The sequence below is a fragment of the Mustela lutreola genome, chromosome 6 (genome assembly GCF_030435805.1).
Source record: "Mustela lutreola isolate mMusLut2 chromosome 6, mMusLut2.pri, whole genome shotgun sequence".
Lineage (NCBI taxonomy): Eukaryota > Metazoa > Chordata > Mammalia > Carnivora > Mustelidae > Mustela > Mustela lutreola.
The window spans coordinates 7,700,070-7,721,563 of record NC_081295.1 but is presented as its reverse complement, the minus strand read 5'-3'; the positions used below and the strand labels follow the sequence as shown (position 1 = coordinate 7,721,563).

At 47.2% G+C, this 21,494-nt stretch overlaps 1 protein-coding gene across 1 annotated transcript in view; it reads left to right on the top strand.

The window, feature by feature from the left end:
* The window catches only part of IGF2R (insulin like growth factor 2 receptor), a 96,248-nt gene that overhangs the window by 15,125 nt on the left and 59,629 nt on the right, over nt 1-21,494 (top strand). Inside the window, exons 2-5 of the mRNA XM_059176613.1 lie at nt 3,767-3,906; nt 13,508-13,629; nt 15,186-15,284; nt 20,078-20,210. Coding sequence (XP_059032596.1) covers nt 3,767-3,906; nt 13,508-13,629; nt 15,186-15,284; nt 20,078-20,210 — 494 coding nt within the window. The remainder of the gene's footprint in view (nt 1-3,766; nt 3,907-13,507; nt 13,630-15,185; nt 15,285-20,077; nt 20,211-21,494) is intronic.

Below are 21,494 nucleotides of genomic sequence, written 5' to 3'. Positions count from 1 at the left end.
GCGTGACTTGGGGTGAGGGGCTCAATCTTCTGATCCTGGGAATCTTTGGCTCCTGGGCCAAGGTGCTCAGGACGGTGGAAGAAAGGTGGCTTTTCTGGGAGAGCCATGCTGTGCTCCATCCTGGTCCACATGCTGGGGGACAGCGGAGGCCATGACTGCCCCGAGGAGCACACGTTGTGTGTGGGCTGTGTCAGGAGAGCTGGTGTCACAGCTGTGGGTCCAGGGCACTTACTGGGTCTACACGCATGTCTAGAAGTGTCAGGTGTGCATTGAAATGAATTTGGTTTTTTTGAGACTTGGAAGGGGGTGTCGGCTTCCTACACTACACGCTGGAAAATGGGGTAGAATGGCACGGACCTTGCTCGCTTTTGCTCGTTTTCAAAGCCAAGGTTCTCACACAGGTGGTGCGTCCAGAAGAGCAGTTCTACTGGGAACGGGCTGCCTCCTCTGAGGACGTCGGCCGAATTCCGCAAAGCTGGGACCGCGGGCAGGGCAGCTGGGTGCTCTTTCCCATTGACCGACTTCTTCCTCGGGCCTTTGTGGTTCTCCCTGCTCCACCTCCTCGCGTCCCGTCATTTCCCTCGGAGTGGGTGCGGGGTGGCGTAGAGCCGCAGTGACCTGGAAGACTTGATATGGGTTTGAGTGTTAGAGATTCAAGGAAATGCCCCTGGGCTCTCAACCCTGTCTTGCTGCAGGAGGCCTTCGCCTAGCTGACACACTCGAGATGCACACGTGCACACTCTTGTGTGTGTGTGTGTGTAGACCACATTTCTACACAGCTTGCAAATATTTTCATCCAGAGGTTTAGTGTAGTATAGATTAGAGATATACTATGGTTGTTCCTTCCTGTGATGAAGGACTCTACACCCGGTATTTTGGGGTGCGGTTGTGGGGGGTGTCGAAGGTGCCAGCCTGGAGGGACTGCCCTGTGGTAAGTGGTTATATCAAGCCCCAGGAGAAAGCCAGCACTCAAATACTTTCATAGCCTCATCACTCCTCACTCCCGAGCCCACTTACCAGTTTGGTGAATCTTGACAAAGCAGTTATGAAATGCAAAATCAGGAAAGAAAGAAAATCAGAGGAACATTTTTCTTTCTAGGGACACTGATTTCCAGATAATCAAGACAGTATTCCCCATTTTCCTTTTTTTATCTCTTTTTCTGCTCCCTAAACACACACTCTTTACAACTACCTTGTTTAAATATCAGCTTTGCCAAATCAGCAGTGGATTTCTGTTTTTAAGAAAAGTACAGCATTTTAGGTACCGTGCGGATTTCTATAGATTTGATTCCTAGCAGTGGATTCATTCTAAAATGATACCTTTATGTACCGCTCTCATACACTTAGGATTGTGAAACACTTTCATGATGTCACTCTTCAGGTTTTAGATTCGATGTCTAGTATCCCAGAAAAACGTAGTCATTGCTCTTGAATAAGAGGTTAGCATTTTTCTTTAATTAACTGTAATTAATAGAAAAGTTTTACTAATACTTTGCAAATAAAAGCACTGGCTTAAAATTTGTGTAGTGGGCCTTGCCCATCTCCTGGACCTCACCCCTCACCCCCTCACCCCCGCTGCTGCTGCTGCTCTCCTCCTCCGCCTTGCCGCAGCCACACTGCCCTCTTCTCCATCAGGGTGCTAATAATAAGTTCATTCCCTCTGCGCGGCCTAGCAGTGGCTAGTGCAGCTGCTGGAATATTCTCCCCACCATATCTTCCCCTGAGTTGCTCCTTTTTGTTGTTTGAATCTCAGGGCAAATACAGTCTCAGAAGACTTTTAAGTCTAAATTCGTCCTTGCCCATTTCCCAGCACTCACGATTTCATTTTTGCCAGAGCACTTAACTCAGCACACTAGTATGTGAATTTGTTTACCTGTTTTCTGTCCCCCCCCCCCCCAGTATGTACTGGGGGGGGCGCAGGGATTTACTGGTCTGCTTTGATCACTGCTGCACCCTTGAGTGCCTTCGCAGGAAGTCCTTAAATATTTGTGAAGCAAATGAATAAAGGTTAGTGAAGGTCAAAGGAAACAGGCCTTTATTGATGACTTTCTCATGCCTGGTGGTACTTGGGGTATTTTCTTTTGCCTTTAGCCTTCCTGCCTTTAGGAGATAACTATAAGGGGTGACTGATAAAGAAGCTGAGTTCAAAATGGGTGGTTGCTGGAGGGAAGACGGGTAGGGGGATGGGCAGAATGGGTGAAGGGGAGTGGGAGGTACAGGCTTCCCCCGTTCATCCCCTTTCATGGGGATGAAAGACAGCGTAGGGAGCAGGGTCCGTGGTATTGTAATAGCCTTGCCTGGAGGCAGATGGTAGCTGCACTCGTGGTGACCATAGCATAAGGAATAGAGATTCTGAATCACCGTATTGCACACTTGAAGCTAAGGTAACATTGTGTATCAACTACACTTGAAAAAAAGCGACACTCGGTGGTAACCGCTTAGGAGCCTAGCGTTATCTCCAGGCCTGCGCCCTGGGAGCACACTGGCCTGTTTTTCAGGTTCCCAACCACGGCTGTGAGAACCAGGGGAGCGTTGGGCCACCCTGCCCGAGTGCTTCCGTGTGCTTGTGTCCCTTTGCTTCTCGGCAGGTAAATTTGATCAGCCCTAGGTTCAGGAGAGTGCTTGGCTCCTTGCCTGTCAGCAGCCCCACTTTTGGGGCTCCTTCCTTACTGGACAGGGCTGTCGGGGGAGGGGAGGGCTGCCTCTAGGCAGGGAAAGCCACGTTGCCTTGTGTTTTGTGCCGGTCTTTGTCCCGAGGCCTGGGGAAGGCGGGGTCTGGGAAAAGCACGGCTACTTCTGTGAGCTGGTGCTTTCTACCATCAAGGCGGTACTGCTCTGGGGAGATTCACTCCCACACCTGAGTGGTCTCAGGACTTAGCCATCTCTCCCCCAACCAACTCCCCAGTAGGCTGAACCAGAGCAATTCATATGTAACTTCTCCTCAGCAATGCAGTTGAATTAATACAGTATCTTCGCATTTTGCAAGGAGCTTTTTAGTTACTTTCCTCATTTCCTGTCTTTAGCCTGGCTGAGGAAATGACCCCTATTTTACAAATGGACAAAACATTCTCTCCAGGAAGAGTGGAGAATTGAGAATAATTGTTTTGACAGAACTGACAAACCATTATTTTGTCCCAAGTATGCAGATTGACTCCTGAACAATTAACTCAGTATTTACTTTGCCAGAGGCTTGAATGGAGAGTAAGTTCTAATGCATGTTAAATGCTTGATGGAGTGGATCAAGCTAAAGTAAATTTTGTCTGATTTTGAGTCAGATAGTTGATTTATTGCACAACTTCTTCTTGTTAGCTTGGATCTGAACTGTAGCCATAAAAGGTAAAACCAGAAGAGAATTGTCTTTCATGCCATAACTAGTTTTTATATAACATTAAGTTAAAAACAGTCCTTTGGCTTTTCAGCATTCCGGTGTGATTGGAAGGGTTACGATCATATATTCAACATAATTCTTGAGCAGTTACTTATGAGAGTTGATATTCTTAAATTGTAGAATATTTAAGTATTTTGATCATGGTCAGTCTTGTGGCAGCTTCAGGGCGGATTGAACCAGAACGAGGTGGTATTTAGTGGTTTGTGCCCTGGCTTCTATTCAACTTAACATAGTTTGACTTTAGTATTTTTGGCTGATGAAAGTATGTCTTCTAGATTGTGGTAGTCTTGAGTAAAAGTGGCTTTAATGTGAAACTAGGGAGAAGTTTAATTATTGGCAGATCAGTGACAGTGACATATTGTTTTTCTTCCTTTCTAGTTATACATGGGAAGCTGTTGATACCAAAAATAACATGATTTATAAGATCAGCATCTGTGGAAACGTGGATGTTGCCCACTGTGGGCCATTAAGTGCCATTTGTATGTACGACTTGAAGACAAGCACCTATCATTCTGTGGGTAAGTAGAACTACCCTTAAATTACTGGATGTATAGGATCCCAGTTTTGCAAAAATGACTAGCTATCGACACATAAGCTTATATACGCTTATATTATGTAATATATTTTTTCTGTTTTATCGTGTGTTAAAAGTAAGAATTTATATGTGTCCAGAGTGAGATCAGATTAGGTTATTTCCATCTAGCACAGTAACAATCATGAAGAATCATGAAGAGTCATGCACATTTGTATTTATTGATACAGAAGGCTGTTTCCTAGATGGCTCTGCCTTCTCTTGTTTTTCTCAAACCCGGGCTTTACTTTTCTCCCTCCTTTAGGCTCATTTCTTCTAGAGCCCGGCCCCTTCACCCCTTCTGTGTCTGCTTTCCTCTGTACTTCTTTGAGTCTCAGGCTCTTACTGTTTATGTGCCATCAAAGGTGGTCATTGGTTTTAGGCTTATAGTAAAAATTTACCAGTCCTAAGGACTGCCAGTCTAGGAGACAAAAGTGCAAACATTCCTTTTTTAGGGCTCGTTTTATTTCCCCAAATGCCCTCCTTTTGGGTTAGGATCCCTTTCTTCGGGTGAGGAGGATGGGTTCAGGTTGGCGGACAGTGGCAGCCCTGCCGAGTCACATGGAGCAGGAGAGGGGGCGATGACTAACGGAAGAGGCGGAGGGCTGACCTACACGTGTTTCCCTGGGTTTGGTGGCATGAATGTCCGTGGGGACCTTGGACCAGGGCAGTTGGAACAGTGAGATGTGACGGTGAGAGACAGTCATGAGGTGAAGACCGTGGGTGACTGGGGCCAGTGTGGTCGTGGGGAGAGGCTACTTGCCAGGTTTTTGGAGTTTGGGAGGGTCAGCTTGCTGTGGTAGCTCTGTTGTTTTGAATGAAAATTCCTGAACATGGCTAAAAAGGCTTTTTAGAAAGCAATGTTTGGATGGACAGGAGTAAGGTCTGTGTGGCCTGCTGGTGGAGGCAGCTTCTGTTGGTTCCTCTCTCTGCCAGCAAGGGCACTGTCTGGACTAGAAACATGGGTAAGAGGGAAGCGAGGCTCGGGGCAGAGATCTGAGAAAGCACCAGGCTCGGAACTCTTGGGCTGGACAAATTTTATTTTGTGACCTACTTAAAGTCGTGCAACGAGACGGCCAACTTCCTGCTGTTCTATTTTGAGGATTCGTGCAGGGAGGCCACAGGTGGGCCTGTTGGTCACTGTGACTGGGGTTTTCAGAAAGAGGAAAGGGAATCTTCGTCATGACTTTATGATAATATTTGAGATAGTATTTCTGGCTGATGAGAAGTGCAGTGGAAGGGATGGATATTGGATGCGGATAAGCAGGTGTCACTGGCAGGGTGATCTGTGAAGTTGGAGAGGCTGGACAGAATTTTAGAATGACCCATGGTGGGTTGGCTTTGAAAGCCCCGCAGGAGAGTTGATTTTTTCTGAGATGTAAATAGTGGGTCCATTATAGATTCTTTGTGCCAGGAATGGGGGAGGTGATCTGCTAAAATGTGTTTATAGAAAGCTGGGCCCAATGGAGTGAGAGGTTGGCTAAAGGGGAGAGGCCAGAAGTAACTAGCTGAATTAAAAGTTAAGGTACAGGTTGACTGTGAGGTGAACGAGCACTTTCCCATCTCCTTTGACTCCCAGACATGCGTGATGCAGATACTTTCACTCCTGAAGGGAGAGAATGGGCTGCCTGATGGTGGGCCCTTTCTGCGCATTGTCCCTGCTCTTCACCTCAAGAAAGCAGACTAGTTTGATTGAATGCAAGTGCTCTTAAATTAGTACACAGATAATCTGGAATCAGATCTGATTTTGCCAGTTTGTGTTGCATAATAGAAATAACGGAATTTGTTATTATGAATTTGGTTTCATAACTAAATAATAACTAAAGTTGTTGTGCATTTATGTGCCAAGCCTTGTGTTTTTTAAGTAAAATATCTTGTTTAGTTCATTCAAAACTTTCTGAAGTAGGTGACTTCATTTTCCCTTTTTATAAATGGAGAAATGGAAGCCCAAAATGGATACAGGAGCTTGTCAGAGGTTGCATGATTATGGATTCAAATGTTGACAGGTGGACTCCAGAGCCTGCGAACTTATTCTGGGCCGTGTTGCTTTGTGAGTCATGGGGTCACACTGGACAGTTGCAGAGCTAAAATGGGAACCATGATGGGAAATCCAAACTCCTGGCTGTGAGAGGACAACTGAGAAACTAACTTCTTATGAACTTGCTAGAAAGGAAAGAAAGTGAATTTTTGAAAACAGCTACAAAAACTGGAGCTCCCCAAAGATCAGAGGAACAGAAAAGCTAGTATAGCAGTAGATTGAAAATAAATGAGAACTTCAGTATAACCACAGGTTGGGGTGTAGTTTAGCTATTTGTCCATTAGGAAACCACTTTAGACCTTTCCTTCATATCCTATAACAGAATTTTCAGATCAGTTAAAATTAAAATGACAATAGAACATTGGGAAGAAACCTAGCAAAATAGAAATATAATCTAGGGGAGGTAGGAGCTTCTCTTAATACATGGTAAGACAGACAGACAACCCAAAGAAAAATGGCAAAGTCTGAAAACAGGCGGCTCACAAAAGAAGAATCCCAGATGGTCAGTCCAACTTCATTAGTAGCCAGGTATAAATGCAAATCAAAGCGATAATGAAATCTCATTTTCTTGTATCAAATTGGCAGAAGTTTAAATGGTTGAATCACAGAGCATTGGCAGGGAGCCTAGAAACAGGCACATGCCTGTATTGCTACAGGGAAGATGGTTGTAACTCTTTTGGGAAGATAATTGTTGATGTGTATTTTATGGTACCCACAAAGGCTGCTTTTGTACTTAGAAATGAATATTAAGACCTCAACTTTGGTTTAAACAATATTAAATTATTTTTGATTAAAAAATCATATATTAGCTCCTCCTTAGGCAAATGATATTGTTCCATATATAAATCTGGCAGAGTTTAGCAGTCATTTTTATGGGACCCGTGAACAGCATTTGCAACCTTGTTGAATTGCCTTTGCCCCAATTTAAAATTTCTACGTTTTTACATTTTACCTATTTGATTTCCTTTTAAAGTACTTAATGTGTCTGATCTGACAATTAGAACTTCAGTACTAATAATTATAAATTCAGTAGTTTAAATTTGTAAACAGAATTAGTCTGAAATTCTCTTAGATGTTCTGATACTGCATCACAAGTCTCAGTCAGCTGGTCAGTTATAAGCTGTGGATCGATTGGAGTCATGACACTGAACTTTGCCAGTATGAAAAAATACCGATACAGTCACATTTCTCGTGCCATCCCAAATGTTAATTCTTTGGTCTTAATTTAATTAATCTTTCTGAGAGTTAGAAGCTATACATCTACTTCAGGAAGCCTGTTACCAGCCCACAGAACTGAGGTGTAACATACCCACCAGGAAAGAATGTTAATTGTGGTTACTTACCGCCAAAGCCTGTGATTCTGACCGGCTTCTTATTGATGACCTGGGCAGGACACAAGGAATCCCGTTGTGGTTGCTGCATCACGTGCCTTCATTTACTCTAAGGAGGCTGGCCCCTTACTTGAGATGACATTTGTATTGTTGATATTTTGTGTGCACTCAGAGAACTCTGGAACAGCCATCCAGGTTGATTGCTGGATTGAATTCTGCATCTCTGACTCTTAAGATGTAAAAATCTCTTTTCCTGTTAAGCCCTGTATTCTTTCATTTTCTTAAAACTGTATAATTCTTTTGGCTATTTAAGAAGATAATCTGGTTCAGTTTTAGATATAACTCATGCTTTTGTCTTATTTATGGCCTCTCCTGATAGTCCGACAATAGCTGTTAAATTTTAAAGCCTATATTCCCCTTACCTACTTTTGTAAATCCTACCAGTAGAGAAATTAGCACTGTACATAGATTTTGGTACAAGAATTTTTTTTTTTTTCGTAGCATTGGTAACTGTGGCAGATATGCTGGCACAACCTAGCGTATGGGGCTGGTTTGGTAAATTGTAACATATTTTATTCTGATTTACTTGATTAAGTCCTATCTTAAAAGAGATATGTATAAATTATATTTTGAAACAGCCAACACTGAATGTCCATTTATTTATTTATAACAAATACTTGAATGAATCAGTCACTAGAACAGACAAAAATCCCTTTTCTTGTGGAGCTTACATACCAGTAGAGTGGGGGCTAGACAGACACAAACAGTGGCTAGGTGGTGCGCTAGAACGTGATGAGTGCTGTAAAAAAGAAAAGGAAGAGTCAGGGGTGCTGGAGGTCTCAGGAGTGTGTGTTCAAGAATATTAAATGGGGGTAAGTGTCGCTGAGAAAGTGACATTTAAGCAAAGACTTAGAGCTGAAGGAGTGAGTCAGGTGGCTCGGGGAACAGCCAGTGCAGGGGACAAGGGGGAGTATCTGAGCGGGGAGGGTAATTGGTGGTAGCAAGAATAGAAATCGCTTTTGAAGAGTTTTGATATAAAGAGGAGCAGAAAAACGAGGCAGCAGCTGTGGGGGGTGGGAAATCGGGTAGAGAGGATTCTGTCTTCATTTGGTGAAAGAACCTGTGAATTGTACACGTTGAGGGACACGACACAATAGAGAAGGGAAAGGAAAGTGGGTAACTGGGGAAGCCTTGCCGGAGCACACTGGTGACTAGCACGGGGAGGGCTGTCTGCCTGCCTGACAGGCTCTAAGCGGTGTGTTCGGGAGGCCGGGTGGCCGCGCGGTGGGCCCCGCGGCCGCCTGCGATGTCGGGATCGCCAGCGCTTGGGGCCTCAGCGAGGCCGAGTTGCGAGCTCGGCTGGGCTCGGCCGGGGACGGCGAGGGTTGCAGGCGAGGCCTGGTAGGCCTGGAGCGCGGCCTGGTCTGGCGGGCTCGGGTGAGCGCGGCCTCAAGCGTAGGGTCTGCAGGACCCGGCGCGGCCTGGCTTGTAGAGCGTGGCCTGGTCTGGCGGGTACGGGCGAGCGCGGCCTGGCGGGCCTGGCGCGCAGGGTCTGCAGGACCCGGCGCGGCCTGGCCTGTGGAGCGTGGCCTGGTCTGGCGGGTACGGGCGAGCACGGCCTGACGGGCCCCCTGGTGCGCAGGGTCGGGAGGACTGAGCGCGGCCTGGCCTGTAGAGCGTGGCCTGGTCTGGCGGGTCCGGGTGAGTGCGGCCTGGTCTGGCGGGCCCGGGCGAGCGCGGCCTGGAGGGCCCGGCCTGGAGAGCGCTGTCTGGCGGACCCAGCGCGTAGTCTGGCGGACCCGGCGCGGTCTGGCGGACCTGGCCTGGAGACCGAGGTCTGGCAGAGTCGCCACGACCTGGCGGGCCCGGCAAGCGCGGTTTGGTCTGGCGGGCCCAGGCGAGCGCGGCCTGGTCTGGTGGGCCCGGCCTGGAGACCGCGGTCTGGAGGGCTCGGCGGGCCTGGCGGGCCTGGCGGGCCTGGCGCGCGCAGCCTGGTCTGGAGGACCCGGCCGGGAGAGCGCGGCCTGGAGGACCCGGCGCGGTCTAGTCTGGTGGGGCCTCGCCAGCGCTGTCTGGTCTGGTGGGCCCGGGCGAGCTCGGCCTGGTCTGGCGGACCTGGCCTGGAGAGCGCGGTCTGGAGGACCCGGCGCGGTCTGGCGGGCCCTGGTGAGCGTGGCCTGGCGGGCCTGGTACGCAGGGTCTGTAGGACCCGGCGCGGCCTGGCCTGGAGAGCGCGGCCTGGTCTGGCGGACCCGGCCTGGAGAGCGCCGTCTGGTGGGCCTGGCGCGCGTGGCCTGGTTTGGAGGACCCGGCCTGGAGACCGTGGTCTGGAGGACCTGGCGCGCTCGGCCCGGCGCGGTCCGGAGGACCCGGCGCGATCTGGCGGGCCCGGCGAGCGCGGCCTGGTCTGGCGGGCCCAGCGAGCGCGGCCTGGTCTGGCGGACCCGGCTTGGAGAGCGCGGTCTGGAGGACCTGGCGCGTGCGGTCTGGCGGGCCTGGCGCGGTCCGGCGGGCCCAGCGCGCGGTCTGGAGGACCCAGCGCGCGGTCTGGCGGGCCCAGCGCGCGGTCTGGCGGACCCAGCGCGGTCTGGCGGACCCGGCCTGGAGAGCGCGGTCTGGAGGACCCGGCGCGGCCTGGCGGGCCTGGGCGAGCGCGGCCTGGTCTGGCGGGCCCGGCCTGGAGACCGCGGTCTGGTGGGCCTGGCGCGCGCAGCCTGGTCTGGAGGACCCGGCCTGGAGAGCGCGGCCTGGAGGACCCTGCGCGGTCTGGTCTGGTGGGGCCCCGCCAGTGCGGTCTGGTCTGGCGGACCCGGCCTGGAGAGCGTGGTCTGGCGGGCCCGGCGCGCGGTCTGGAGGACCCGGCGCGGTCTGGCGGGCCCGGCGAGCGCGGCCCAGCCCATTTGGCGCCGTCCTCGGGAGCTGGCCGTGGGCCTGGCGTGCTGGCCGCGGCCCCGCAGTCCTCACCCGGCTCTCGTCCGGGGAGGACGGCCAGGCTGGCCGGTTGCCGCGGTTGTCTGCCGCGGTTCGCTGCGGCCTCTTCCCGAGTGCCCGGGTTGGCAGCCGGTCCCGGCCACCAGGCGGAGCGGGCAGAGGAAGAAGGCGAGATGGACAGGCGGGTGCGATGCTGATGGGGGCCTGGCGCTTAGGGATGCCGGTGCCCCGTGCCGCGGCGGCAAAGGTTGGCTGGATCCCTCCCAGCCCGAGGCCAGGACCCTCTGCGTTTCCTTTTCAGGGCGGGCCCAGCTGTTACGAGGAGCCCCCAGGAGCTCTGGGCACAGGGCCGGAAGGGGCTGCTGTGTGGGGGGACGGGAGGCGTGGGGGAGGGTCTTCAAGGGGGGGGGGGATCGTGGCCTGTGAGCGCCCCCTTGTGGCAGCGGCTTGTGCAGCTTGCTGCGGTCCTCGCCCGCCCTCCGTGTCTCCTGGAGCGCAGCACTGCAGGGGCGCGTAGAAGCCCCGCCCCATCTCGCGGCGCTAGACACGCCTACCATGGGCGGGGCTACGGGTGCTGTCCACGGGGCGCTGTCCTTGGTCCCGGAGACTGTGCTCTCGGCTGAGAAGAAGGATTTTCGGAAAGATCTCGGGAGTTTTAGGGGAGAGAACGATTCAGGCAGACCTTTGCACAAAAGGCAGGCGGGCAGTCGGGAGAAGGAACCAATGGTCTGTGAGACTGGTGCTGTGGGGGCAGCTCTGGAACCCATTACCCACTCCCCACTGCATCTTAATTTTGATCCTTCCCCTTTTCTTCCTCCTTTATTTCTTTTTTAAAAGAAGATCTCAGGTATTTATATCGGATTGGACCAATTATAATCCCGAGTTCATGATACACAGTCATAACTGATCTGTGGACTAACCTTCTGTTTTTTTTTTTTTTTTTAATTAAGATTATTTATTTATTTGAGAGAGAGAAAGAACACGAACACGAGGAGGAGAGGGCGGGAGGCTCAGAGGGAGAAGCAGACTCCCTGCTGAGCAGGGAGCCTGATGCAGGACTGGATCCTGTGACTCAAAGATCATGACCGGAGCCGAAGGCAGTTGCTTAATCAACTGAGCCACCCAGGCGCCCTTTTCTTGTTCTTTAATTAGCTGTTTTGGATAATGTGACTACTAACTAATAATGTGATTAGTTGTTTTGGATAATGTGACTACTAACTAATAATGTGATTACTAACAAAATCTAGTAACCCGAGAAGAATAATCACTATCTATGTGTTCTCTCCATCTTCCTATCTCCCTTCAGTGGGAGTAATAATTAACCTGTATTTAAAATTTTCTTCCTTTTCTTTGTTTCTTTCTCTTGCTGTGTCTTATTTCTTTCTCAAGAGTCTGTGTGTGTGTGTGTGTGTGTGAGAGAGAGAGAGAGAGAGAGAGAGGTATTTTTATCTTTCTAGGAAGTGTATATCATACTATGTGTACTTTTCTGGGACTTAAAGTGGTAACAACAATATTATGTTGCTAAAGATCAACCAACTCGTTATCTTTCACTGTAGTTTGTTCCAGCCAACTTTTACATAAATATTGTGTGGCTCTCCCAAAGGTAAGTTATCCAGTGTTCTACTGATGAGCATTTCGGTTGTTTCCAGGTTTTTGCTCACATTTCACGTGTTTCATGTGCATTGTTTCCTTTTGTGTAGATACCTAAGAGTTCAGTACGTAGCTCATGGGGTACAAGATGTTCAATTTTAGGACCTAATACCATGCTGAAGCAACAAAGGAGAGCTAGATCACTCTCCTCCAACACTTGGTATTTAACTTTTGTCATTGGAATGGTTGTAATTGGTATGCCATGTGGTTTCAGTATGTAATTCCTTGGTTACCAGTGGTGTTGAACATTTCTCTTCGTATGCTTCCTGACATATTTTTCTTCCTTTTGATTGATCCCATCCATTTTATATTGGGTTATCTAGTGCATGTGACGTGTTCTTTCTCTAGAAGCCTTAACATTTTCTCTTTGCCTTTAATATTAAAATTTACCAAGACATGACTAGGTGTGGGTTTTCCCTTATCTCCGTTTTGTGTGTTCTTTCAGTTAGAGGTTATTTTGTTTCACTTTCTAGGATTATAAAAGAAAAGTTTTTTATTCTTTTCCTGTGTGTGAGAATCTATATTCTTGATTCCAGTTCTTTGCTAGCTTTGTCTATCTTCCAGTTTATAAGTAGTTTGTTTTCATTAAGCTATATTTTGATGAAAGTAAACTTTTAAATTTAAGAAGTCAAATATATTAATATTCCGAAGTTAATGCTTTGAGTTTTAAATACTTTTCTACATTAAGATCTAAAAGATAACTATATTTTGTACTAAAAGTTCTTAAGTTTGATGTTTATGTCTTTATTTTAGAGTTGATTTTTGTATACAGTGGTAGGCAGGGATCCAGTTTTTTTCTTTTTTCACATGTGGATTCTCATTTTCTTTAGTTCCCTTTATTGAATAGTCTCTTCTTTGCTCATTGATCTGTTATTCTGTCTTATGTCAAGGTTTGATTTGTACGTATCTCTCTTCGCTCTCTCTTCTAATCTGCTTGTGAGTTTATCTGCTCCTATGCCAATTTATTACCATATTGGTATGGCATAGACATTTTATTCCAGATTATTGCAGTGACAGTCCTGGCAAACTGAGATGTAATCACCCTACTTGTGAGCCATTCTAAAGAAATTTTATTTTATAACAGGTAATTAGGAAATTATTTATTTTATAACAGGTAATGGGAAATTATTGAAGAACTTGAGCAGTTGAGTTATATATTCTGATTTACATTTTCTAAGATCACACTGGTTGAGGTAGATGGGGAAAGGGGGAATGGTGAGGGACAAGATGGAGGCAAGGGGACCAATCTTACACTATTGCCAGAGTGTAGGTGAGAGATGGTAGTGGTTTTAGTAGCAGCAGTAGTAGAGGTGGTGAGATGTGGGTGGATTTGAGATGGAGGCAAAAACCATTAGAACTTTCTGATTTATTGAATGTGGTAGATAAGAGAAAGATAAGACTCTAATGTGTTTGGGGCTTGACCAGTAGCTTGATGGAAATGCCATTCTTCAGATGGAAAATCCTGGCGAAGGGACAGTTTGTAAGTTTATGAGCCTTCAGATGAATTATAGTGCCACTTTTAATTTGCTTATGCTTAGAAATAGCTTTATGGTTATAAATGTTTTATAGTTTGTTCATGTCTTTTCTTTTCCAAATAGGTGATTCTTCTTCAAAAACTGTAACCAGATCTCTTCTGGAATTCAACACAACAGAGAGCTGTAAGCAAAGCCCAAATCACAGAATCCAGAGTAGCATTACCTTCTTATGTGGGAAAACCTTGGTGAGTCCACACAGAGTCACTTTATAATGTTCCATTTGTTAAAAATGTTTGTCCGTTAGGCATTCTTGCTATAGTGTTTTTCTGGGAAGAATAAGTGAGCAAAATTAAAAACACAAACAGAGCCATCAAACCACCAACCAAAACACCATCACCATTAAGAACCAATATGTAAACAAACCGTAGCCCATAGTTACAACTTTTAAGTGAAACTTGACCTACATCCTGTATAAAACTACAATTCAAGGTGATTAGTGTGTTTAAACTCAAAACACTGTTGAGTGTTTCCACTGTAGGCATAAATTTTTTTCTTTCTAAGACTTTTTTTACCTAGCATTTTATCTTGGTAGTTTTAAACTGTTTTTGTTTCCTCATTTATGTTAAATTGGGAAGACCAGCATCTGTCTAGGAGAAGTCTTGGCCAGTAGGTAATGGCCATCAATCACACCTTTTTTGAGTGTTACTGGCATTGCAAGGGGACATCATTATTTAAAGTGTGATGTTTGTTCTTATTCTTGCATATTGCATATGAGTGGTTGGTTTTAATCTCTGGTATATAGAAAGGACCTTCCAGTAAATACTTGCTAGCTTTTAGGAGAAGCAATTTATATAGAGATCCTACGACTGTTCTCTAATCAGAGTAAGAACCCAAGTGTTTAGAAAAATAAGGTTGTGGAAACTCATGTGGGCTGCCAGATTACCTTAAAGTATTGTTTTAGAATTTGGTGCTGTGATTGTTGTATCTTTAGGCCCATAATGTCTCCTCTGAAGAACTTTAAAAATAGAACTTAACATTGTTAATTTGGGACCAGCCTGTCAGATGCACTCTTGTCTATGTTGGAACCTTAGAAAAAAGATCTTTTTGCAGTGGTATGAAATATGGAGGTCTGTGTTACAGCATAGGCTAGCTGCTGCTTTAATTTTAACTGATTTCCTTCAGGAGTTCTGTGTTCATCACACGAGACCCAGAATTGCAAAGAACTCCCTAGATTTGCACATGGGAGTGTAGAGGTGAATTTGTGTCACGTCTCACCCAGCAGTGCTGTGGTTGACCATTTTGGAGTCGACCCTGGTTGCAGTCTGTGTGGAGGGGCTGCCCTTGAGTGTGGGGGTGTCTAAAGCGAGGCTGGTGTGTGAACTCGGTCGGGTCCAGATGGGCCTCCGTCCTCAGCTTACAGGAAGTATGAGGTCACATTTTCTGGCTTTGATTTTGTTGGCATTTGGTTAAGAGAACATTTGGAGTCTGAGAGTGGAAGGGCTCTGAGGACTACATCCCAGGAGTTACTGTGCTTGCATAGTTGGGGCAGTAGAACAGTTTTGGACCAGTTATACCAAAATTCCAGCATGATTTCACGAAGCTTTTGTCTCATAATTTCTGGGTTTGGGAACTTCTTGATGACCTTGATTAACTAAAACAGTTGTGTCCTCCCTCCTCCCCCTCCGTGCTGCTTTAAAAATTTTCATTAGCCTTTACTGTTTCTAACTTTAAGGGGGGAGGAAAAAAAAAACCCTTACAAAATGCAGTATGGTAACTTATTTTTACTTTTTTTTAAAAATAGGGAACTCCTGAATTTGTAACTGCAACAGATTGTGTGCATTACTTCGAGTGGAGGACTACTGCTGCCTGCAAGAAAGAGACATTTAAAGCTAATAAAGAGGTAACAAGGGGACTCAAGGTCAGGTGCTTACTACCAAGGGCATTCTGGGACCTTTAAGATTTGAAACACTGGCATAAACCTTTTGGGGTAAAAATCTTTTTTAGTTTTGAAATTCCATTTGAGTAGAGGTACCACGTGATTTAATTGTTAAAATGATGCTGGGTGGTTTTTATTTTTAGGACAGGGCATTTAAAATATCCTAGGATATGATTAGAAGTAGACTGGCTCACCGTCTACCATCTCAGTTTAGTTAGTTAGTTAGTTAGTTCTTGGTTTCTGGTGCCATGCAGCTCAGTGACTGCCAGGGATGAGCTCGTGTTTAGATTAGACACTCTCTCTCGCAGCGCCCCTCTCCTCAGCCTTGGGATGCCTCCTGGACGCTGTGAGTTCAGGCCAGTCAGTTCTTTGCTGGTGTCCGTCAGAGACTGGATGGCTTCTGTCGTTCCTTCCACTCTTTCTCTGGTGTTCAGTCAAGTCGTCCTTCGTGATTCCTGCAGTGTCCTCTCCCCGAGCCCCGAGCCTGAAGCCGGCGTGCTGTGCGGCCCTTTCCCTGCCATGTCTCCCCTCCTCCCCCTGCAGGTCTGGAGGTGGTTTTCTGTGCTTCCTGAGGCCACAGGCTTCACGGGTTGATTATTCTGTCTCCCCATTAAGTTTTATGTTCTGAAGGATTGAGTTCAAAGACTCTCTTAGGATCTAGGATCTGAAGATGAGAGCAATCAGTTATTTTCACTGATGGCCCAATACAGTGTCATTCAAGAAGGGCAGAAAGAGAGGAGTTTGTTTTTAAAGAAATAAAGCCACACGAAGTTGTAAATATTAAATGATCAGATACGGAACTGCAAGAGGCAGAATGTTGCCTCCTGGAAGAGAGCATGAGGGACACCAAGTGAGAAAGAAGTCTCAAGTGTGGAAAGAGTGAAGGCCTAATACAACAACACTGACCTTGACATGACAGTGTTTAGATTTAAACCTTGAATTTTAATGCTTTGGTTACCCTGTGTGCCAGTGTGCAATTAGTGGCAGGAAAAGCATGTGAGAGCCACAGAGAGACGCTGCCTCCTGCTCTCCTGTGGGGCCTCAGACTTCTCCCGGTCCCACAGATGTCCTCCTGGACTCTGGCTCTCCAGCTCAGCAGCGAGACCCGTTTTTTCCTGTTTTGACTGTTGTCTTGCCTGGCTTTTTTGAACTGTTATACCTGGTGAAAAATTACTTCGCAAAATAAATACATAAATGCTACTTGTTTTCTATTTTCTTTGCGTCGGAGGTCAGAAGTCATAGACTACAGCCCCTGGGCCAAAGCCTGGCCCTGGGCCGTGTTTGCACAGCCCCAGAACGAAGAACAGTTTTTACATTTGTACAGGATTGTGAAAAAAGCAAAGAAGAACAAGAGAGACCTGTGCGCCTCCGAGCCTAAACTATTTACTTTGTTGCTCTTTATAGGAAAGTAATGGGGGTGGGGTGGGGAGGGCTTGCTCTAAATCAGTTTTTGATGTATGAGGGGAGGAGTATAGTCTGTGTTTTTTCTCCAAACAGTGACATTTAATTTCTCTTAGAAGCCGATCTACACATGGAGGAGAAGTGTGCAGTGTGTCCTCAGTGATCCGGTCTTTAGGTCTGGTTGGCAGCCCGGGCCTTATTCATTCAGTTTTCATTTGTGGAGGGCCTGTCGTGGGCCAGGAAGCAGGAATTTCACTAAATTTTGAAAGGCTTCTTGCTCTTAGAGAGCCCATAGAGGGAGGGTATGGAGGGCAGGTCCTTGCTCATGGCTTGGATTTGCTGTGCCTCAGGTATAGGTCAATGGAGGAGGAATGGGCAGAGGCCCGTGGTGGCCGCTGAGAGGCCGGGCCTCGCTGTAGCAAATCCTGGTGGAGCAGGTTTCCTCTTCTCTGTCTTCAGTGAGGTTTGATTACAGCTTTATACCTTACAGGAGATGGTATTGTAGTATGTATTACTGTAGTAAATATTTTATGCAAAAAAAACAAAAACAAAAAAACCCTGCAAAAAACCCAAAACCAGTCCAGATGTGGTTCGTGTCACTGGAGTCTTGATTTCTGTATCTCGTTTCGGTTGTAAGTGGCTTTGTCGGAGTTAAAACAATTGTGGGGCAAAGCTCATGGTAGTTGCAGACAGTCTTAATGCTTGTTGAGTGAATTCTGGTAGGGCTTTTTTAAGATAGTAATTTCTTTAAAATAGTTTGGATGTACATCCCCTTCCCATCACACTCCGAGGAGTGCAGAGAACTCAGGCCTGGGGTGCTTGTGTTCTTAGCAGAGCTCCACGAGTGCAGTTCGTATACGTCTGGCGCTAACAAGGTTGATTCACTGTGTGGTGTGAGCGGCTGGCCAACGACCTCCTTCCCCCGCGGCTACATTCCTGCTCTTATGAATGTCTCCATTGCTTTGCTCCGTGGAGCAGGAAGTGGGGAGGACTTTCCCCAGGAGCCTTGACTGTTTTTCCGATGCACGCTCCAATTCTGTGGGGTGCTGTGTTAGGCGTGTCTTCTAGTCCTTCCTGGAGGAGAGAGCTGGCCAGAAGTTGCTGAAACTGGCCTGAGCCAGGCGTCTGCAGACCTCGCTTACTGGAATCTCTCAAGTCTTTGGGTGAAGCTGAGCTGGTGGAGAACTACAAGCTCTTTCAGACGTGGCCCCGGCTCTCCTCCACGCCAGCTGCCGGCTTGCTCCCTGCTTGTAGCTAGGGAGTCGCTCCTTGTCTGCTGGTTCCCACCCCTGCCACAGGCCAGGTCGCTCCCTGCTGGAGTTACTGTCTCTGTGTTACCTTGCCTGGAGGATGACAGGCTTTCCATTTGCAGGGTGCTGGATGCCCTGGTTCCTCTCACTGGAGCCTTGTCACAGTCCGCAGGAATACCTTTGGTTTTGGTGGCTTTTCTGCAGGGTCCAGTGTGAGGCTTGGCGTCTGGCCTTCTGACCTTGCTGGCTTCATGTGCCGGCACACCCCTCCCACCCCACCGCTGCAGCCCCCTCCGTCGGCAGCGGGACCACTGATCCCCCCGTGTGCATGGGGAGAGTTCGCTTTAGGGGTCCCATTGAAAGGAGTTCATGTGTTCCCTGAGTCTGTGAGGAGCTGCCCTCGACTCATTCCATACGAGCCCTGAAATCTCTGAGGACTGCACTGGGGGAAATGGTTAGTGGGTCAGAGCAGTCCCGCAAGTTTGATCATCTTTCCTAGAAAAACTTGTTAGCTGAACTACTGTTCAGCTACTAAGTGGTTACCTTTTGTTATACAGATCTACCTGCCTGAGACTGGGGTGGGCGGCGGGGTGGGGTGGGGGGGCGCTCCATCTAAGAGACTGGATGCAGGTAATTTTTGCACTAAAGCTGAGGTCAGGGACCGTGTGTTGATCAGGGATTCAGTTTGAAGGCAGAACTGATAGGACTTGCTGATGGTTTTGGATGTGGAATGTTTGGGGTCTGGATGATCTTAAGGTTTCAGCTTGAGCAGCTGGCTGAATGCTGAGATCGAGAACACTGGAGTAGGAACAGGTTTGGGGGAGAAATAGAATCATTTCTTCCCTTTTTTTTTTACTTTATTTTTTTTTTAATTTTCAATTTTTTATTCAACTTAGTTAACATATAGTATATTCTTAGTTTAAGGGATAGAATTTTTTATTTTTTATTCAATTTAGTTAACATAAGGTATTATTAGTTTCAGGGGTAGAATTTTTTGTTTTTTATTTAACTTAGTTAACATAAAATGTATTATTAGTTTCAGGGGTACAATTTAATGATCCATAAGTGGCATATTAACACCTAGTGCTCATTTTTAAATGTTAAATTTGAGATGCTTTTGGGTATCTAAGTGATAATGGGAGGTAACAGTAACAAGTTTAACAGTTAATATGGGCTTGACAGGAACTGTACCAAGAACTTTACATACATTAACTCATTCTGTCCGTACAGCAGCCCTCCGAGCTAATGACTGTCGTTATTTCCAGTTGACGTAGGGGTAAACGGAGGCACAGAGGTTAGACTGGCTCACGGTTGTCCTAAGTGTCAGCAACCAGAGCTTGGACTTAAGCATTCAGGCTCCAGAGTCCGCTGATGAACAAGATCTACTGTGTGTTGCTAGGAAGTCTGGACTTGGGCAGGAGGTGACCGGGGGGAAGAGTGTAGACAGGGAAGTGACCAGAGAAGTCAGGTGTGGAGTACCTCTGCATTAAGAGATAGCAGGAAGATGAAGAATGTTCCCAGGAGGCTGAAAAGGAGCATCCAGCAGGTGGAGGGAAAGCAGGAGCCTCTGGGGGGCTAGGGAGCAAAGAGAAGAATGGCAGTCAGGCAGTAGGGAAGGGCCAGTGACACTCAAGGCTGAGAAAGCACATCATGTCTACAGCAGGCGGTCAGTGGTGACTGGTTGGGAGTGGTTTTGGCAGGGTGGCGACAGCAACCTCCCAGACCCGTGTTCAGGCAGAGTGGAAGGGGAGGAAGGGGAGCCGATGAGGATGGACCGATCAGGTAATTTCATTATGAATTGCAGAGCTCCGGGATGAGGGCTGAGGGCAGGGTAGGGGCAGAGAGATCATCTGTAGGCTGGCAGATGCCATAGCATACTGATGGAGATGGGGCAGTCAGGAGGGGAAAACGTGGTGCTAAATGCAGAGCATCTGAAGCACTTGTTGACCTCTGCTTTGTTTCTTTTGTCTCTGAGGGACCGAACGGCATGATAGACCATAAGCGGTAGGACCAGTGTCCTGTGACACATCGGTCAGATGCTCTGCTGAGCTGGTACCACAAGAAGGTGGGTGTCCAGGATTCACCTTTTCTCTTCCTCTCTTCTAGGTGCCGTGCTATGCATTTGATGGAGAACTCAAGAAGCATGACTTAAATCCTCTGATCAAGATTAGTGGGGCTTACTTGGTGGACGACTCTGACCCAGACACTTCGCTGTTCATCAACGTTTGTAGAGACATAGGTGGGTTGGGGGTGGTGGTGGTGAGGGAGGTCTTAGAAGACTTCTCTGTCTTTGCCCTTCCACCGTTATTCCTAGTTGGGTGTCCATGTCACGGAGTCAACCCTCTAAGGAGACAGGAAGATGTTCTCTGTGCATAAGCCCCCCGGGGCCCCCAGTCAGCTTTGGTTCCAATATAGGTTTTATCCAGACTGTATAGGTTTATCCATCTCAGTGGACGCTCTCTGCCAGACATTTTGATTCCAGGATTCTCGGGTAACTGATTTCCAGCGAGATGGTGGGAGAATGAACGGGGTGGGTGTGCCGGGGGCCCCAGACCAGCTGCAGCAGGGTGAGTCAGCCTTCCTGTGGGGGGCCAGGGGAGGACAGCCTCTGGCCAGCTGGGCGTACCTACGTCTGTGGGCTTTGCGTTGCAGGCTGGGGGACAGGGAGAGAGGGATGGTCAAGTGACCTTGGGAACTGGGTTGTGATGCATATTTTATCCTAAGCCAGCTTTGGCTTGGCTTTCTTCTTAGCTGCCAGAAGTGGTGTGGGAAGCTTGGGTGTCTTGGCTAAATTAACTGAAGGCTGTACATGGTCTTTATCTAAATAGGATGTTAAGTTTGACTAAGGCTTTGTTTTGTCCGCACTTTCTAGAACCTAGCTTGTGTGTTTTTCAGGGAGTTGTTAGTCTCCTAGACCAAGACTTGTCTTTCTGCTATGCCAGCAGCAGTTCTGTCACGAGTGAATTAGCAAATGAAAAGATGAGTTCTAGTGTTATCTTTATGTTCCTGTTCCTCACACTGTCTGTGGGACTTTGGCCTTAGAAAAGTTTGGAAAAAAAATATTAAGAATAAACTCAGTATGGGATGGTGTGGCTGAGTGGTAGGTATTTGAGTTTACGGTGAGTTGTACAAATACATATTATGTACCATTTTGATTCTTTCTATGTTTAGGGAAAAAAAAAAAAACTGTTGTTTTAAATTTGAGTATACCACATATGTGTTTCACTAAAAGTGACCAGTGATAATTTTAGATTTTGTGTGTGTCAGGGTTTTTACATCATTTTTTTGTTCTCCAAGGACAGCTTTTAATGTTCTTTTGGAAAAAGGCAGACGAACAAAGCCTGTGTCTTAAATGGGTCTGTAGCTCAAATTTGATTATAAAGCTGAAGAGTCTTGCAGATTATTGAATTCATTTCAGTTTAGAAAACATTTAGATTTCTGGTCTTTCACCATTTCGAGGATTTTCTGAATTCGGTGGCGATTTTCTTATAAAAGTTTTTTTCTTCCTGATTATTGGCAGTTT